A 17,409-nucleotide genomic window follows, 5' to 3' on the forward strand; every position below is an offset into this window, starting at 1 on the left:
AGAAGCCATAATAGTTACAAGAGGAAAGTTTAGCTCTTCCAAGTTTGCTGATCATTCTATTCATGTACATGTCAAATGATAACGTAATACTATATGTACAAGTCAGGCAACTTGAGAATGTTTCGCTGCACAATTTGATGTTTTCATGAACGAGCAAAGTGCAAGATCTTCGAGGAGCTTGTTCAAGTGTGTAAATATCATCATGATTTGCCCTGATCATGATATACGACCCTGCAAAGCAACACATTCTGGACAAGTATTCTAGATCAACAGTGTTAAGAATGAAATAGCAGAGATTGCAATGTTAAGGATTTCTTTCTTTGTTAGATGCAGTAAAACAGTAAGTGGAGAAGCAAAGCCTTACGATCACAGCTAAACAAAAAAAAACAATTTGGGAGTCATTATGTCCAAATATAACAGAGACCATTAATCAGTAGCTCTTTCTATTACTGTATAACCAAAAAATTCCCACCCCCTATACATCCTCGCCTTTTGTCTGCACCTAACACACATCACATATTGCACTCTTACCACTAGACCAAAGCCTGGGGAAAGATCACCAATAAGCAGCTCTATGTTAATAACATCACAAAATAAGTTAGCTACTTAAAAAGAAATAAGAATCACATCATACCCTTTTAGCAGCAATCCATTCTCCATCTAGCCAGTTTTGACGGGGCCTCAAATCAGAATGCTGAAATTCCAAGATCTCATTTGCTGTTCGAAAGTAGACTGTATAATTTGAACCTATGAGGACTTTGCACACTTGACCAGCCCACCATCCACCATCATGCCAAGCATCAACTTCATCAAGTGGCCTGAATTGATCAGCTTGTTGGATTACTAGGGGAGAAGGCCTTATAAAAAGAGCATCTACTTCTTCAGTCAGGAGGTCAGTTTCATCATCAGTTTCTAGAGTCTGGTATTGTAGTAAATACTTCCCATTTCCTAGAGGTCTCACAATCGTAGCAGGGTACCATGAACCCTGGTAACCTTCTTCATCACTCCTCACCTCCACCTTTGCTCCAACACAAAAATTTGTATGACTGGCTACTCCACCATTCTGTCTCTTTAAGTTTAGTTTGGACTTCACTTGGAGTTTAGATTTTTTCTGCATGTCAGGTGAATCACATAGGAATGAAGTAACAAATAATCTCAACCATATGCAGATAAAGCTTTTGAAGAATAAACCAAATAGTAATTGTCAAAGAAGAAGGTTGTCATACCATGAAAGCAATGACCCATTTTCCATCTATCCACTCTTGATGGGGTCTCAAAGTGAAATGATCAAACACCAGCTCCTCATTTGTTGTCCAAAAATAAACCATGTACTTTAAGCCGTCAAGGATTTTGCATATAAGACCAACCCACCATCCCTCATTGTACCATGCGTCAACTTCTTCAAGCATTTTAAATCTGTCAATTCTTTGAATTACAGGGGGACAGGGCCTAATGTCAGAAACATCTGCCTTTTCTTTAAGGGGCTCAGATTCGTCTTCAGTTCTTAGTGTCAGGTATTCCACCAAAAACTTATGCTCACCAATGGAATCAACAATTACTGCAGTGTACCAGGATCCCTGGTATCCTTCTTCATCACTTCTCACTTCTACCCTCATCCCTTTGCTGAACTTTGGCTTCGATGTCCTTCCACTACACTTTATCCTGATTTTCAGCTCCTTTGACTTCAGTGTCATGTCAGATGAACTTCTTGTCTTATCAAACTTTAAGAAATTGAGGGAACAGAGGGGGACGTACAAAGAAAAAAGAAGACTGTTATGTAGCCTCGAGGCAAAAAGCCAACAAGTGCGTGGAAGAGATTAGAGGAACATACCTCTCTGGCAGTAAACCATTTCTCTTTGACCCATTCTTGACGAGGCCTCAGCATAGAGTGCTCAAACACCAATTCTTCCTCTGTGGTCGTCAAACAAACTATATACTTTAAACCACCAAGAACTTCTTTTATATGACCTTCCCACCATCCATCATTCAACCAAGCATCTACCCTATCAAGATGTTCAAATTGATGAAATGATTGTACTTCAGGTGGACAAGGTCTGATGCATGAAGCATCAACCTCTTCTTTGAGAAATTGAGACCCGTTCACTGTTTTCAGTTTCTGGTATTCAACCAAAAACTTGTCATAGCCAACAGATTCAATAATTGCTGCAGTATGCCATGAACCATAGCAACCTTCTTTATCACGTTTCACCTCCACAGACATCCCTTCACTAAATGTTTCCTTCCAAGATCGGCTACACATTATCCTGAGTTTGACCCCTCTTGACTTCAGCTCTACCTCTGGTATGTTCTTCTGCATTGCAATAATTTTGTGTTTTTGATAAGTTTCTGCATCACAATAATTTCATCTAGGTAGTATACATGAAAAAAGAGATAAACTTTATACTACGATACATCAAAAGAATTTTAACTTGGTAGTATACAGAAAAATTATACTCCACCAAGTGAATATTCAGCTAAGTGTCCTATAAAATGTAATGCATGGTCTGATACAATTTCCTGTATAATTATATAAGCAAATGCCAAATAAGCGTGATTAGAAGGAAAGCATTCTCAACTACACATCTTTTTTTTGTTTATTTGTTAACAAAAAAAGGCATAATAGGAGGAAGACTTTAGATATAGGAAGACAAGAAGAGAAATTTACAGGTAGATATACCGATTCAACTCCCCCTGGCACATAAATCTTGAAAGAAAAATAAAGTGTATTCGATGCTTAAAGATTCACTAGCATATGCATAATCAAAAAACAAAAGAAAATTATTTGATTCATCTCATGTATATTTCACCATAGCATCTTCCTCGGAATAAAGAATAGTTAAGGAATGAAAGAGAAAAAAAAACTGCCATGCCTTTTAGTTTACTACAGCCATTGGAATCACACTATTTACGCCAAATTGCTAATTTTTCCTCTTGCTATACTGTCAAACAATCAGATCAATCAAGAGATTGTCACCTAACTATCAATTAAAATTAGGATCAAAATGCAAGGCTTTCAGTCCAAATTCAAATTGAAAACAAAAACACCAGTAGAATTGTCAGCTACACATCTCTCTCGAGTACCGACAACATAATCCTTGGGAAAGTCATGCATCAAGGAATAAAACAGTAATAACAGCTCAACAAGGGATGTAAGTAAACCGAAAAAATTAAGTTTTCTACCGCACGTTCATCTGGAATATACACGTTTGTTAGCTTAGACAATTCATAGCTCCCATTTTATAAAAAATACAACTTTGGGATAGAAAGAAGGAAAGCAGCCAACTAAAACATAAAGCAGTCTATTAATCCCCATTTTGATTTCAATATATGTATATAAACTCCTAAAACCAACATGCAATGAGGTCTATATAGTGCTCTTTCTCCCCAAATTTGCATGCTACTTTTTAATTTGACCAAAATTGGACAAAAGTAATGTATCTTTTAAGCTAAATTTAGGTACATTTTACCTGGGGAATTTGTTGGAACTCAAGAGGAGGAAGCCAAGAACCATCATCCCAGACTCGATAAACCCGCAAACCCCATTGTTCCACTTTAACAATTTCTTCCTCTACACCATCAAGTAAAACGAAATACATAGAATTCTCCAATATACCATCCACCTTCCCTTTTCTCCATCCTTTTTCTTTATAAAAAACCTCCACATTATCCCCAACCTTGAAGTACCTGTGAAGCTCCGGTGGAGGTGCAGGACGTACATCACCGGCGTTTACGTACTCCCTCCGGCTTCCAGAAGATTCCTCGCAGTAATGGGTCTGGAACTCAACATAAATTTGACCATTTCTGGTTTTCTTACATGGGGTTGATCGGAGTACGGTGGCGGGTAACCAGATGGTAAAAGGGTTGGTTTTTAGCACTTCCACGGCGTCTCCTTTGTTGAAGCATTGTGGGGTTGTATGCAGTGGCATGTGGAAAACCCTAAGAGAGAAGGGGTTACTTACTGTGAGAGTGGAAATTGTAGGAAGCAGAGGGAGATGGAGAAGGAATAGGAATAGGAGAGAGAGCTGTGTTGGTGCTTTATTGTATGTACACTTTTCAGGAGAATGCTTCAAATTGAAAAATGTGGAGGTCTGACACGCATACTTTATGGATCTTTTTTTATCTTTTTCTTTTGGGGGTGGGGTGGAGGGTTGTTTGTTAACCAACCAAATGGAATGCATAGCTACTCTTGTTTGGATATTTGAGATGAAATTATGATTTCTGAAATTGAACTTTTCATTAACCACACTAAGTGTAATGAATACTTCCTCCGTTTCAAAAAGAATAGTCTTGTTTCCTTTTTAGTTTGTTTAAAAAAGAATTACCACTTTCCTTTTTTGGCAACACTTTAACTTCAACTTTCCACATGATATGTTTAAAACCATAAGATTAAAGGACATTTTGATACATTTGATATAACTTTAATTTAGAACCATAAGATTAAAAAGTCTTCTTTATTTTCTTAAACTCCGTTTCAAGTCAAACTAGAACATTCTTTTTTAAACGGAAGGAGTAAATGATATGGTTGTTTGGTTATAGGAGGTGAAATCATGATTTGAAATTACATGATATAAAGTTAAATTTTTGTTTGGACATATAATTTAGATTTTTAAATTGTGTTTTTTTTGCTCATAAACATAAAGACATCATAAATTATCAAAATGATCTCAATTCTTTATAGAATTTTGAAGAAACTAAGCAAATACTCCATAAATGCAAATTAATTACAAATATATACCCTGTTTCATTGGTACCCCCACTAATAATTATAATAAATACTCAACTAATAATTTCGCTTAACTGATACTAAATCAATGACTAATAATTGACTAATTAGTAAGTTTCTTGTTGTGGTATTATTAAAGTTTCTTGTTCAGCAATTACTAATTAGTCAATGATAATAATATATATATATTGTAGTATCATTAAGGTTTCTTGTTCATACCCCTACTCATTAGTCAATGATGTTATACAAGTATATATTTCTATTCTATTATTATTTTATGTTTTTATAGAAATGTGAAGTTGAGGATGATCAAGGGTAATACGGTCAATTCATATATATTTCATTTTAAAATTTTACAAATTCTATTCTTATATTTGTCAAAATATTTTTTCAAGTGGCTAAATTTCCTCCACAAGTTACATGATTTTTCTAGAAATTTACATGATTTTTCTAGAAACAATAAATTATAAGATTATTCTAGAACTAAGTCTATGTCACAAATAAATAGACACTTACCATTCTTCATTTCATTCACTCCTCAATTCTCTCCCCTCTCATGTATTTTACCAATAAATTTCTCGTTCTTTATTTCTAATTTGTATCCTAAATACTACACACTCCGGTATAGATCTCTTATTAGGAAGGCCAATAATGCAGTTTTTTTCAATATTAAGAACTTTACTTTTGATAAATTTCTTACATAATGACCTTATTTTGTAAAATAATTATACGACAAAAGTTAACTTCACTATTTCTTAGTGAACACATCACTTCTGGGATGTATCCATATAACAAATTTTCAACAAAATTCAACTTTTCCACACTTTTCAAACACCCTAATGAACATGATAATTGACCAATTAACATGTTCAATCCAATATCAATCACACTTGTTTTTCTCAAAAGGCCTCGTTCATAAGAAATGCAACCAGTAAGCAAGCTCTTCAAGAACAAAATTTTCAACAATTTCGAAGCATGTTATGTCATTTCTTTTGGTTCTCTTTAGACTTTTCAATTTCATGATGTTGTTTTTCTTTTTGGATTGTAAAGATAATTTTTGAAGTATCTAATTTACCCTATTTCTCTTTTTATGTAATAATTCTAAAACTTCACGTAACATATATGTTATTAGATAATTTATTGAGAAGCATATATTTATTTATTACTATTATTTTATCATCAGTTAAAATTATTTTAAGCAAGTTATATATATATATATATATATATATATATATATATATATAAAAAAAATGGGATTTGCAGGACCCTCCTGCATAAAGAGATTTAGTTATTTTCGATTAGGATAAACACTTCCTAGTCTGAGACGTTATTTTTTATTTTCTCCTACAATAAACACTTTCTAGTATGAGACATTATTTTTTATTTTCTTCTAGGATAAACACTTACTAGTCTGAGATGTTATTTTTGATTTTCTCCTAGGATAAACACTTCCTAATCTGAGACGTTATTTTTTATTATTCTTCTAGGATAAACACTTCCTAGTCTGAGACCATTATTTTTTATTTTCTCCTAGGATAAACACTTTCTAGTTTGAGATGAGTGTCATGATAAGGTGCTACTTTTTGATAAATATGAGTGGTACAGGTGTTGTATTATGAATCTTAGATGAGAGCAATAAAATGTGACTAAGTCCTAGCAAGAGCATTAAGAGGTGTGCCCAAGATCGTATATAATCAGACGAGGTTCTAATTAAGTTTATGATTTTTCATGTGTGCCTAGATAGTATATTTGAGCTATCAATATGGAATAGGCTGATGTAAGCATTATTTTCCTTTCAGAGTTAGATTAAGCGGCTTTATAAGTAAATGTGGATAACAGTTATAGAAAGTCTTGTATAGAAGCCGAAAGAAGTTACGAGAAGTATTTGAGAAAGAAGACTTAGAAGGAATATCAGTGCATGCGCATGGAGAGTTCAGTAGCCATAAGATTAGCATTTTTCGAGTAAGTAAAGTAAATATAGACTAGTTTAGAGATGAAGGATAGATCCATAGCTTTAAAGTAACAACTTCAGACCTAAATGAGAGATGAATTTATGAAAAATCAAGTCAAGTGTTGAGAATTAGAAAGTGATGTGTTCAGAAAGAGTTAAAGTGATATATCAATTCATTCATACTCTAGTGTATTCCTCACAGTTCAGTTGTTACAACATCTGGTTGATGCCTCTAATATCAAAATTGTGTTCATGACCTATGCTCATACACTACTTTGTTGACTCTCATTGTTATTTGTTTTGGGACAAACTCCTCAAACACTTTATCATCTTAACTATGATGTCTATCATGACTTTTGTTTTTTATTTTGTATTTTCACTTCTGTATTGTCTAGGAGAGATGTCGATTTACCCAACGACATTAGAAAACATAACTATCGGCGATATTACTATTTGGAGCACTAGCTTTAGTTAAAACTTGTTCCACATCTAGTGATGGAACTATCGTGACACAATTGGGCAGAATTTTCGAAGCTACAAGAGTCTGGAAGAGATGTAACCTGCTCCTTCTCTTGCGTCTTGTTTTCATAATTCTTTGCATAAAACTTTTGGCTCCGCCACTGCTCACTCGTCAAAGTGTTCAATAAATTAAAGTATCCTTTCAGGGCTTCAAAATGGGGATAGAACAAACAAAACAAGTAATATTTGTTGCATGAGCAAGTTTGCCAATTTTAAATGTGCAACATAAAGTTTAGGGCCGCCCATACTAGACTGATGTGGATCTCTAACCAAAAGGGCAACATAAGAGTTAGGAATATTAATGTTCTTTGATGAATTTGATTGAACACTGAAAAACGTCAAAATAATCATTTATGAATAAAATAGACTAGTCACAGTAAAGTCAAAATAATCATTTAATTTATTAATAAAATAAACTAATCATAGTAATTAAGTTGTAAATGACCTTGAGTTGACAAAATAAAATATAATACGTACTTGATTGAAAATTCGTATTTTGAAGTAAGTAATTTTGTAGTATTATTATTTTTCTCAAATAATAAATATACTTAAAGTTGATATATGATTAATTTGCATAGATATAACTAATACTCAAAACATATATTTTGGTATTTTACCAAATGAAGTAGTAAAATAGCATCAAAAATCAATGAGAGAGTTGTTACGGCAACAATTACGTTGTTCAAAATTTTAAAAAATGTGAGGTGGTCGCTATGGCAACCTATTCAGGGAACTAATGAACTGAAATATGATGTAAGAGTGCAAATTACCTTACTATACATTTTTTTTATTATCTTATTTTCTACGGAAAAGGGCCTAAAATGTCTCTCAAGTCTTTGAATTGGTACAAAATTACCCTCCATCTACCTATCGGTCCTAAAATACCCCTGACGTCCACCTTTCGGCTCAAAATACCCTTATGTCTAACGGATCACACTCATTAGGCGGATGGAGGGTAATATTGTACCAAATCTCAAAGTTTAAGGACATTTTAGGCCCTTTTCCGTAAAAATAATTTGAAATTACTTAATATATAAGCTCACATGATTGACTTGATTTTGAATTTCATAGTAAATTTAAAATTATAAAAAGGTTAGGCATCTACTCTCTAAACTACTCCCTCCCCGACCCTTCACTTCCTATCTCTTCCATTATTTTTTTTCTATTTGGATCTTGTCCACAATTTTTTTTAAATTTATGACAAACAAGAGAGAAAAAAGGGAGGAAAATAATGATACATTCATATAGAAATGATTAGTTCAATAAAAGATGACTTAATCAAACAAATATGTTCAAATATTACATTTTTTTGTGTGTACCCAAAATTAAAAATAAAAGAATAAAAAAATCATTTATGAAAATTTTATATTAATGAAAATAATAATATTTTTAGATGGACAATCAGTTGGGGAAGTATGGATTTTAGTTGGATCCCCATTTATGAGTTGAATCACGTTATAATAAATTGAGGTTGATTTAAAATAGGTCAATAGGAAGATATCATGAAATTATTTTTTCAATATTATTTTCAAGTTTATCGGGTCAAAATATGAAACATAAGTGGTTTTTATAGAAATATAGAATTTTTAAAAATATCATTTTTATTATTTATTTGAGAATAGTTTAAATTTGGACCAATCACATAAGCAATATAATAAATAAATATTTAATAATTTTACTTTAAGGGAGCTATTAAAAATAAGGGCAAATATGAGTCAAAGGATTAACATCGAGGGTATTTTTGAGCCGAAAGATGGACGTCAAGGGTATTTTAGGGCCGATAGGTGGATGGAGGGCAATTTTGTACCAATTCAAATACTTGAGGGGCATTTTAGACCCTTCTCCGTATTTCCTATTATTCCCTACTATTCCAAAAAATTACTAAAATTCCTCTTTTTCTCAAAACTTCTCATTTTCCGGATACATTACTTTTCCAATCTAACTCCACGATTTCTCTTCCTATTTTAACGCTAACAATCACATCAGTTACCTTTATCAATTCATTTTTGAATTTCAAATCTCTTCTCTCTCCAGTCAATCAATTTCAACTTGCTTAATAAGTACTTCTTCTTCTTTTTTAATTTTTTATTTTCATCTACAAATTTTCGATACATATGGATGATGCTTCGTTTTTTAGTATTGAAATTATGCAATTAGTCTCATCTAATGTAGACCATGTTCTGGCAACGAAGATTTTGAAATCGACTGTGAAAAAATGCTCAAAAAAGAGAAAAAGATCGAGTTGATGGTGTCTTTGGTAAGGGATTTGGATTGAGATCCATGGGTGACACCATTATTGAATATGGAAAAAAGCTACGGGAGTTGATACAGAGCAAAGGACAAAGTGTAGAATGATTTCTTCGTCATTTTTTTTTGCTTTCAACGGATCAAATTTTTTTAAATTTTTTTGTTGTTGTTTATCTTTTTCTGATACATATGAATTCTGGTCTATCATTTAATACTAGTCTTACCCAATTAGTTTCACAAACAGAAGATCTTGTCCCTCATGTTTGTGATTCGAAATCGATGAAGGATGCATTTCAAATTCTAAATTACCCATTGAGAAAGCTTCCAAAAAAAAAGGGTGAGCAAAACATGTTACTGGACACTCTTCTTTACCCAAGGTTCATATTTTCAATGTATCTAGTTATTTTTTATTCCTAAATTAATTATAATTCCTTCATTTCAATTTTATGATACATTACAATCTTATCATGTACGATGTATCGTATTCAAATATTACTTTTGATACATAACCCTAACCACAATTGTAACACCTCAAACTTGAAAAGAATGAAAAAATCCAGTTTTTGGGTTGCAAGTGTGACCTACGGTTGGTAAGAGAACATACAGACCGTAGGTGAGAAGGAAAATGAAGTAAAATTTTTGGGCATTTTTTAGGACCTACGGTTACCATGCATGGTCAGTAGGTAGACCTACGAACCAAAAATGAGCCCTGTCTTTTGGAGGTTCAAATTTAAATCCTTGAACCCCACATACGGTCGACCAGGACGGTCCTTAGTAAGACCTATGGAGCGTAGGCCAAAACCGTCGATGGAGGTTCGATAGTTTTATTTTAAGGGCTTCTGGGTCTTTCCCTAAATTTTTTAACCCAATACTATGTCGTTTTACCCTCTACCCTAGGACCTATATAAACATTTTTAACCCCCAAATTGTCCAATTGAACTCATTCTCCTAAATTCTCAAAAGTTGATCAAAGTTCTTTCCCAATATTTCTCTCTCTAAAGCTTGCAGAAGCAGTCTAGGGTTTCAAGATCAACTCTCCAATTCACCAATGATTGCGGGCTTTTGACATCAACATATGATAGTATTCACCCATGGAGTTCTTTCCTCCATAGGGTTCCTACATTCTCCAATTTTACAAGTTAGAATTCTGTAATTGAAGCTAGGGTTTTATTACATCTTATGGTTCCTTTCAATTATGATTCAATTGATTGTTTTATGTCTTTTTATACATTAATTGAGATAGTTGGGTGTTTTTAAGTTGAATTCACTTGAACCCATGCATGATCTACGATCTCTAGACTTTGATCATATGATGAAGCTTTTGAACTATATGCATGCTTCTTTATGAAATTGATGAAAATAATTTAAGGTTTCTTTGAGAGTAAAGCATCAATGTTGTTGTTGTTGTGAAAGGATTTCTCACATAATACTCAAACATGATTTTGAAAGGATTTTCTCACATAAAGGATTTATGAGGTCGAAAGGTTTTCTCACCTAATATCAATCAACATTAAGGAGCAATTGTAATGAATTTTAGCTTGGATTGGCTACTTGATTGTGACTTTCCATGGATGATGAAAAGAATAAGATTAATGACTATTCTGTGGGATTTATGTTTTGTACCGAGAGGATATCGAGATGGAAGCTCTCCCGTAGTTGAGGCTCAGTTTCTAGTAGCAATCTCTCTATCCCATAGCTATGTGCCACCGTAGGTTTGTCTTAGATAGACATTAACTAGTGGATTCACCTAAGCTAGAAGTTTATGGTTCTTACCTTGGGAAGTAAGGACATATCTTTTCGATGTGGGATAAACACCGAATTCCATGTTATAGCTCACATGGTCTATGTCGGTTAAAGGTAAAATTCCCACAATAATGAACTAAGATTACTTCTAGAAGTATCTCAAATATGTTTTAAAGATGTTTAGCTTGCATTGACCAAAATTTCGACTTATGTCTTCTAACATGTTATTTTATGATTTAGCTTAGTCATTGCATGTTATATAAAATTCCTTTTAGCATGATTTCATAACTCTTATGCATTTCTATCATACCTAGTACATTTCATGTACTAATACATAATTGTGCCTACATTATTTCACTAATGTAGGATCTGACACTTCCATTCCGCATACTCATGGCTAGTGATCCCATATAGACATTAAAGATTGGTAAGTCCTCATGTTTTGAGGATTGAGACTCTTTTATTGCTTTCATGTCTTTTCATTTTAGATTTTGTATATGATGTAGAGTTTTGGTCATGAGTGTGAAGCGCACCACATATATAAATAAGAAGCTATAAGTTGATTAGGAAACTCTACTTCTTTCATTACTCTAAAGTCGTTCGATAGAGTGTAACTCTATACATCTTTATCTTAATCCATATTCGATATTTTTCAGGATATGGCCCCTTGAAGAGCATATGTTAGGAGGAATGTGAATGAGAAGCTTCTCAAGCTCCTCCTCAAGCTCCTCAAGTTTCGGCCAACCCTTTGGTCGAACAAGTGACTAATGCGGAGTTTAGGGCTGTTTTTCAAGTGTTGGCCCAAGCCAATAGGGAGGATGTGGTCCCGTGAACCCAAATGTGGGTACAATGACATTTGATCTTGTATAGCTTGTTAAATTTTGATGTCATCCTTGGTATGAATTGGCTACATTCTTGTTATGCTTCTATTGATTATAGAACTTGAGTAGTCAAATTTCAGTTTCCAAGTGAACCCATCCTAGAGTGGAAATGGGGAAATTATATGCCTAAGGGTAATTTTGTCTTGTCTTATGGCTAGAAAAATGATTCTAAGGGTTGCATATACCATCTAGTTAAGGTGAGGGATATGGATTCTGAAACCCCTACTCTTGAGTCAGTCCCATTGTTAATGAGTTTACGGAAATATTTCCCAATGATTTGCCCGATTTTCTTCTTAAAAGGAAAATGGACTTGGGTATTGACCTTCTCCCAGATATGTAACCTATCTCTATTCTCCATTATTGAATGACTCCGATAGAACTTAAGGAATTAAAGGAGCAGTTGAAAGATTTGTTGGATAAAAGTTTCATCCGACCGAGTATCTCTTTATGGGGTGCCCCAGTTTTGTTTGTTTGTAAGAAAGATGGTTCACTTTGCATGTGCATTGACTACCGTCAGTTGAACAAGGTTACCATTAAGAATAAGTATCATCTCCCAATGATAGATGACTTGTTTGATCAACTTCAAGAAGCAAGTTACTTTTCTAAGATCGACCTCCGCTCGAGTTATCACCAGTTGAGGGTGAAGAAAGATGATATTCTGAAGACGACTTTTAGGAATCAATATGGTCACTATGAGTTTTTGGTGATGTCATTTGGGTTGACTAATGCTCTAGCCGCATTCATGGATTTGATGTATATGGTGTTTAGATAATACCTTGACATGTTCGTGATCGTGTTTATTGTTGATAATTGATCTATTCAATGAGTGAAAATGAGTATACCGATCATTTGAAGATTGTGTTGCAAGTCCTAAAAGGACCAACAACTTTTTGCAAAGTTTAGTAAGTGTGAGTTTTGGTTAAGATTTATGACTTTTCTTGGTCACATTGTTTCCAAAAAGGGTATTGTGGTAGATCCTAAGAACACGGATGTGGTTAAGAGTTGTCCTAGACCTCTATCCCCTTTGGTTATTAGAAGTTTCTTGGGTTTAGCCAATTACTAAAGAAGGTTTGTGGAATGGTTTTCTTCGATTGCCTCTCCATTGATAGCATTGCCCCAAAAGAAAGTTAAATTCTTATGGTCGGAAGCTTATGAGAAGAGTTTTAAGGAGTTGAAGGATAGACTTACCTCTGCTCCGGTGTTGACTTTACCGAAAGGAACCGTTGGGTTTGTTGTTTATTATGATGCTTCAAGAATTGGGTTAAGATGTGTCCTTATGGAAAATGGAAAAAACCATTGCCTATGCTTCAAGGCAACTTAAGATTCACGAAAAGAACTATCCTACCCATGATTAAGAACTAGCGGCAGTTGTTTTTGCCTTAAAGATTTGGAGGCATTACTTATATGGTGTTCGTGTTGATGTCTTTACCGATCACATAAGTTTGCAATATGTGTTTAAACAGAAAGATCTAAATTTTTGCCGAAGAAGATGGCTAGAGTTACTAAAAAGTTTACGACATGAGTGTCCTCTATCACCCCGACAAAGTGAATGTAGTAGAGGATGCTCTTAGTCGGCTATCAATAAGTAGTATTGCTCATGTTGAGGAAGATAAGAAAGAGTTGGTTTGTGATATTCATAGATTGACCCGATTAGGTGTTTGGTTGGTTGACTCCACCAGAGGTGGTGTTATGGTTCACAATGGTTAAGAATCGTCCTTGGTGTCGGAAGTGAAATCTCAACAAGGTCTTGACCCGATCTTGATTGAGTTTAAGGAAGTGGTGCTTAAGAATTCAGTTGATGCTTTCTCCCAAGGGGGAGATGGAGTGCTTAAATATCAATGTCGTTTGTGTGTTCCCAATGTAGATGACTTGAGAGATCAAATCTTATCAGAAGGCAATAGTTCTCGATATTCCATTCACCCTGTAGCCACCAATATGTACTGTAACTTGCGGGAGGTCTATTTATGGAATGGGATGAAGAAGGATATTGCGGAATTTGTGGCTAAGTGTCCACGTTGTCAACAAGTGAAAGATGAGCATCAAAAGTTGGGAGGTTTGTCCCAAGATATCTGTATTCCTACTTGGAAGTGAGAATATTTGAATATTAACTTCATTATTGGTTTACCCCGCACCCGGCAGTAACATGACTCGATTTAGGTTATAGTAGACCGTTTGATGAAATCGACTCATTTCATTCCCATCAAGGTTTCTTATTCGGCGGAAAATTATGCTAAGTTGTATCTAAGGGATATGGTTAGGTTGCGTGGAGTGCCCCTATCCATTATCTCTGATCGTGGTACCCCATTCACTTCTTAGTTTTGAAAGTCTTTCAAAAAAGGGCTTGGTACCCGTGTTAAGCTTAGTACAACCTTTCATCCTCAAATTGATGGGAAAGCGTAGCATACTATCCAGACTTTGGAAGATATGTTGAGAGCTTGTGTAATTGACTTCAAAGGTAATTGGGATGATCATCTTTCTTTGATTGAAGTTGCATATATAGCTATCACTCAAGCATTGGTATGAATCCATTTGAGGCTCTATATGGTAGGAGGTGTAGATATCCTATACGTTGGTTTAAAGTTGGTGAAGTTGCCTTGATAGGTCTCGAGTTGACACGTGAGGCTATGGAGAAAGTTTGGCTTATTAGAGAAAGGTTAAAACGACTTAAAGTCGACAAAAGTCCTATGCTGATGTTAGAAGAAGAGATCTTGAGTTTGATGTAGATGATTGGGTCTATTTGAAAATTTCACCCATGAAGGGTGTGATGAGATTTGAAAATAAAGGGAAACTTAGTCCCCATTATCTGGGCCCATATCAAATTTCGAGGCGTATTGGTAAAGTTGCTTATGAACTTGATATACCTAATGACTTGGCATCGGTGCATCTGATTTTCCATATCTCCTTGTTGAAGAAATATATTGGTGATCCGAAATCTATAGTACTATTGGAGAGTCGTGGTATAAAAGATAGTCTTTCTTATGAAAAAGTTCTGGTTGCTATTTTAGATTGGCAAGTTTGCAAGTTGGGAAACAAAGAAGTTGCTTCCGTAAAGGTTCTTTGGAGGAATCAGTTAGTTGATGATTCTACTTGGGAGGCCGAGGCCGATATGATGTCTTGTTATCCTTATCTCTTTCCCTCCGTTCCTACTCTAGCGTGGGGCATTTAGTTCCTCATGATTTTATATTTTGGTTTCATGTGTCTTAGATATTCTCATGTTTCCTCACTTACACATATTCATGAAAAGCTTAAATTTTGAGAAAATGAGTTAGCTTGATTGATTTCTCCAAACATGTGCATTTGAGTATGAGTTGCATATAGACCTTATGAGATGACACTTTGGATATTCTCTAGCTTGCAGTTGATTTTCCTCATTGGATATACGCATTTATGTGATTGCATCCATGTTGGGTTGTTAGATCTTCTTCCTACCCTTCTTATGATGTCTTGAGTCCCATTCGAGGATGAATGTTCACAAGAGGGAGATATTGTAACACCTCAAATTTGAAAAGAATAAAAAAAATGCAGTTTTTGGGTTGCAGGTGTGACCTACGATTGGTAAGAGCACTTACGAACTGTAGGTGGCATCCATAGGTGAGAAGAAAAATAAAGTATTTTTTTTGGAAATTTCTTAGGACCTACGGTAACCATGTACGGTCCATAGGTAGACCTACGAACCGTACATGGGCCCTGTCGTTTGGAGGTCCAAATTCAAGTCCTTGAACCCCACCTACGGTCGACCAGGACGGTCTGTAATAGGACCTATGAACCATAGGTCTGAACCGTCGGTGGAGGTTCGACAATTTTATTTTAAGGACTTTTGGGTATTTTTCGATTTGTTTTAATCCAATATTATGTCATTTTACCCTCTACCCCAGGCCTTATATAAAACAATTTAACCCTCAAATTGCCTAATTGAACTCATTCTCCTAAATTCTCAAAAGTTGATCAAAGTTCTTCCCTAATATTTCTCTCTCTAAAGCTTGAAGAAGAAGTCTAGGGTTTCAAGTCTGCAATTCACTGTCGATTATGGGCTTTTGACATCAAGGTATGATAGTATTCACCTATGGAGTTATTTCCTCCATAGGGCTCCTAAATTCTCCAAATTTACAAGTTAGAATCCAATTGAAGATAGGATTTTCTTCCATCTCATAAGTTCCTTTCAATTATGATCCAATTGCTTATTTTATGTCTTTTTATGCACGAATTGAGATGGTTGCATGTTTTTAAGTCGAATTAACTTGAACCCATGCATGATCTATGATTTCTAGATTTTTATCATATGATGAAGCTTTTGAACTATGAAAGATGATTTTATGAAGATATGCATCTTTCTTTATGAAATTGGTGAAAATGATTTAAGGTTGCTTTGAGAGTAAATCATCGATGTTGTTGTTGTTGTTGTGAAAGGATTTTTCACATACTACTCAAAACATGATTGTGAAAGAATTTTCTCATATAAAGGATTCATAAGGTCGAAAGGTTTTCTCACATAAGATGAATCGAGATTAAGGAGCTATTCTAATGAATTTTAGCTTGGATTGGATACTTGATTATGCCTTTTCATGTATGATGAAAAGAATAAGATTAATGACTATTCCGTGGAATTTATGCTTAACATCGAGAGGATATCAATATGGAAGCTCTCCCGTAGTTGAGGTCGAGTTTCTAGTAGCAATCTCCTTATCCCATAACTATGCGCCACTATAGGTTGATAGTAGATAGACATTAGATAGTGGATCCACCTGGTTCTTACCTTGGCAAGTAAGGACATCTCTTTTCGGTGTGGGATAGTTGTCGGATTCCATGTTATAGCTCACATGGTCAATGTCGATTAAAGGCAAACTTCCCACAATAATGAACTAAAGTTACTTCTAGAAGTATCTCCGATATGTTTTAAAGATGTTTAGCTTGCATTGACCATGATTTCAAATTATGTCTTCTAACATGTTATTTTATGATTTAGCTTGGTCATTTCATGTGATATAATGTCCCTTTAAGCATGATTACATAACTCTTATACATTGCTATCATACTTAGTACATGTCATGTGCTAATGCATACTTGTGCCTACATTGTTTCATTAATATAGGGTCTGACACTTCCATTCCGTACACTCGTGGCTAGTGATCCCATATAGACATTGAATATTAGTGAGTCTTCATGTTCCAAGGACCAAGACTCTTTTATTGCTTTTATGTCTTTTCATTTCAAATTTTGTATGTATGTAATAGATGACTTTGAGACTTATGTTAGACTTTCACTATTTTTTCTTATCAAACTCTTTATGTTTCAAAAATGTCTTCTGAACTCTTTAAATTCTTGTATCTTGTATAATGTATGCTAAG

General features: G+C 34.5%; 1 protein-coding gene across 1 annotated transcript; it reads right to left on the reverse strand.

Annotated features, from left to right (window-relative positions):
* Nucleotides 1–384: 384 nt before the first annotated feature.
* On the reverse strand, nt 385–4,036 carry LOC125809033 (protein AGENET DOMAIN (AGD)-CONTAINING P1-like). Its single transcript, XM_049488707.1, has 4 exons — nt 3,468–4,036; nt 1,832–2,311; nt 1,227–1,721; nt 385–1,111 (listed from the first exon to the last, which is right to left on the reverse strand). The coding sequence occupies exons 1-4, from the start codon at nt 3,924–3,926 to the stop codon at nt 629–631; spliced, it is 1,917 nt and encodes a 638-aa protein (XP_049344664.1). The 5' UTR covers nt 3,927–4,036; the 3' UTR covers nt 385–628.
* Nucleotides 4,037–17,409: the final 13,373 nt, after the last annotated feature.

Source organism: Solanum verrucosum, unplaced genomic scaffold, assembly GCF_900185275.1.
Source record: "Solanum verrucosum unplaced genomic scaffold, falcon-dt-bn FXZP01000296.1, whole genome shotgun sequence".
Classification (NCBI taxonomy): domain Eukaryota; kingdom Viridiplantae; phylum Streptophyta; class Magnoliopsida; order Solanales; family Solanaceae; genus Solanum; species Solanum verrucosum.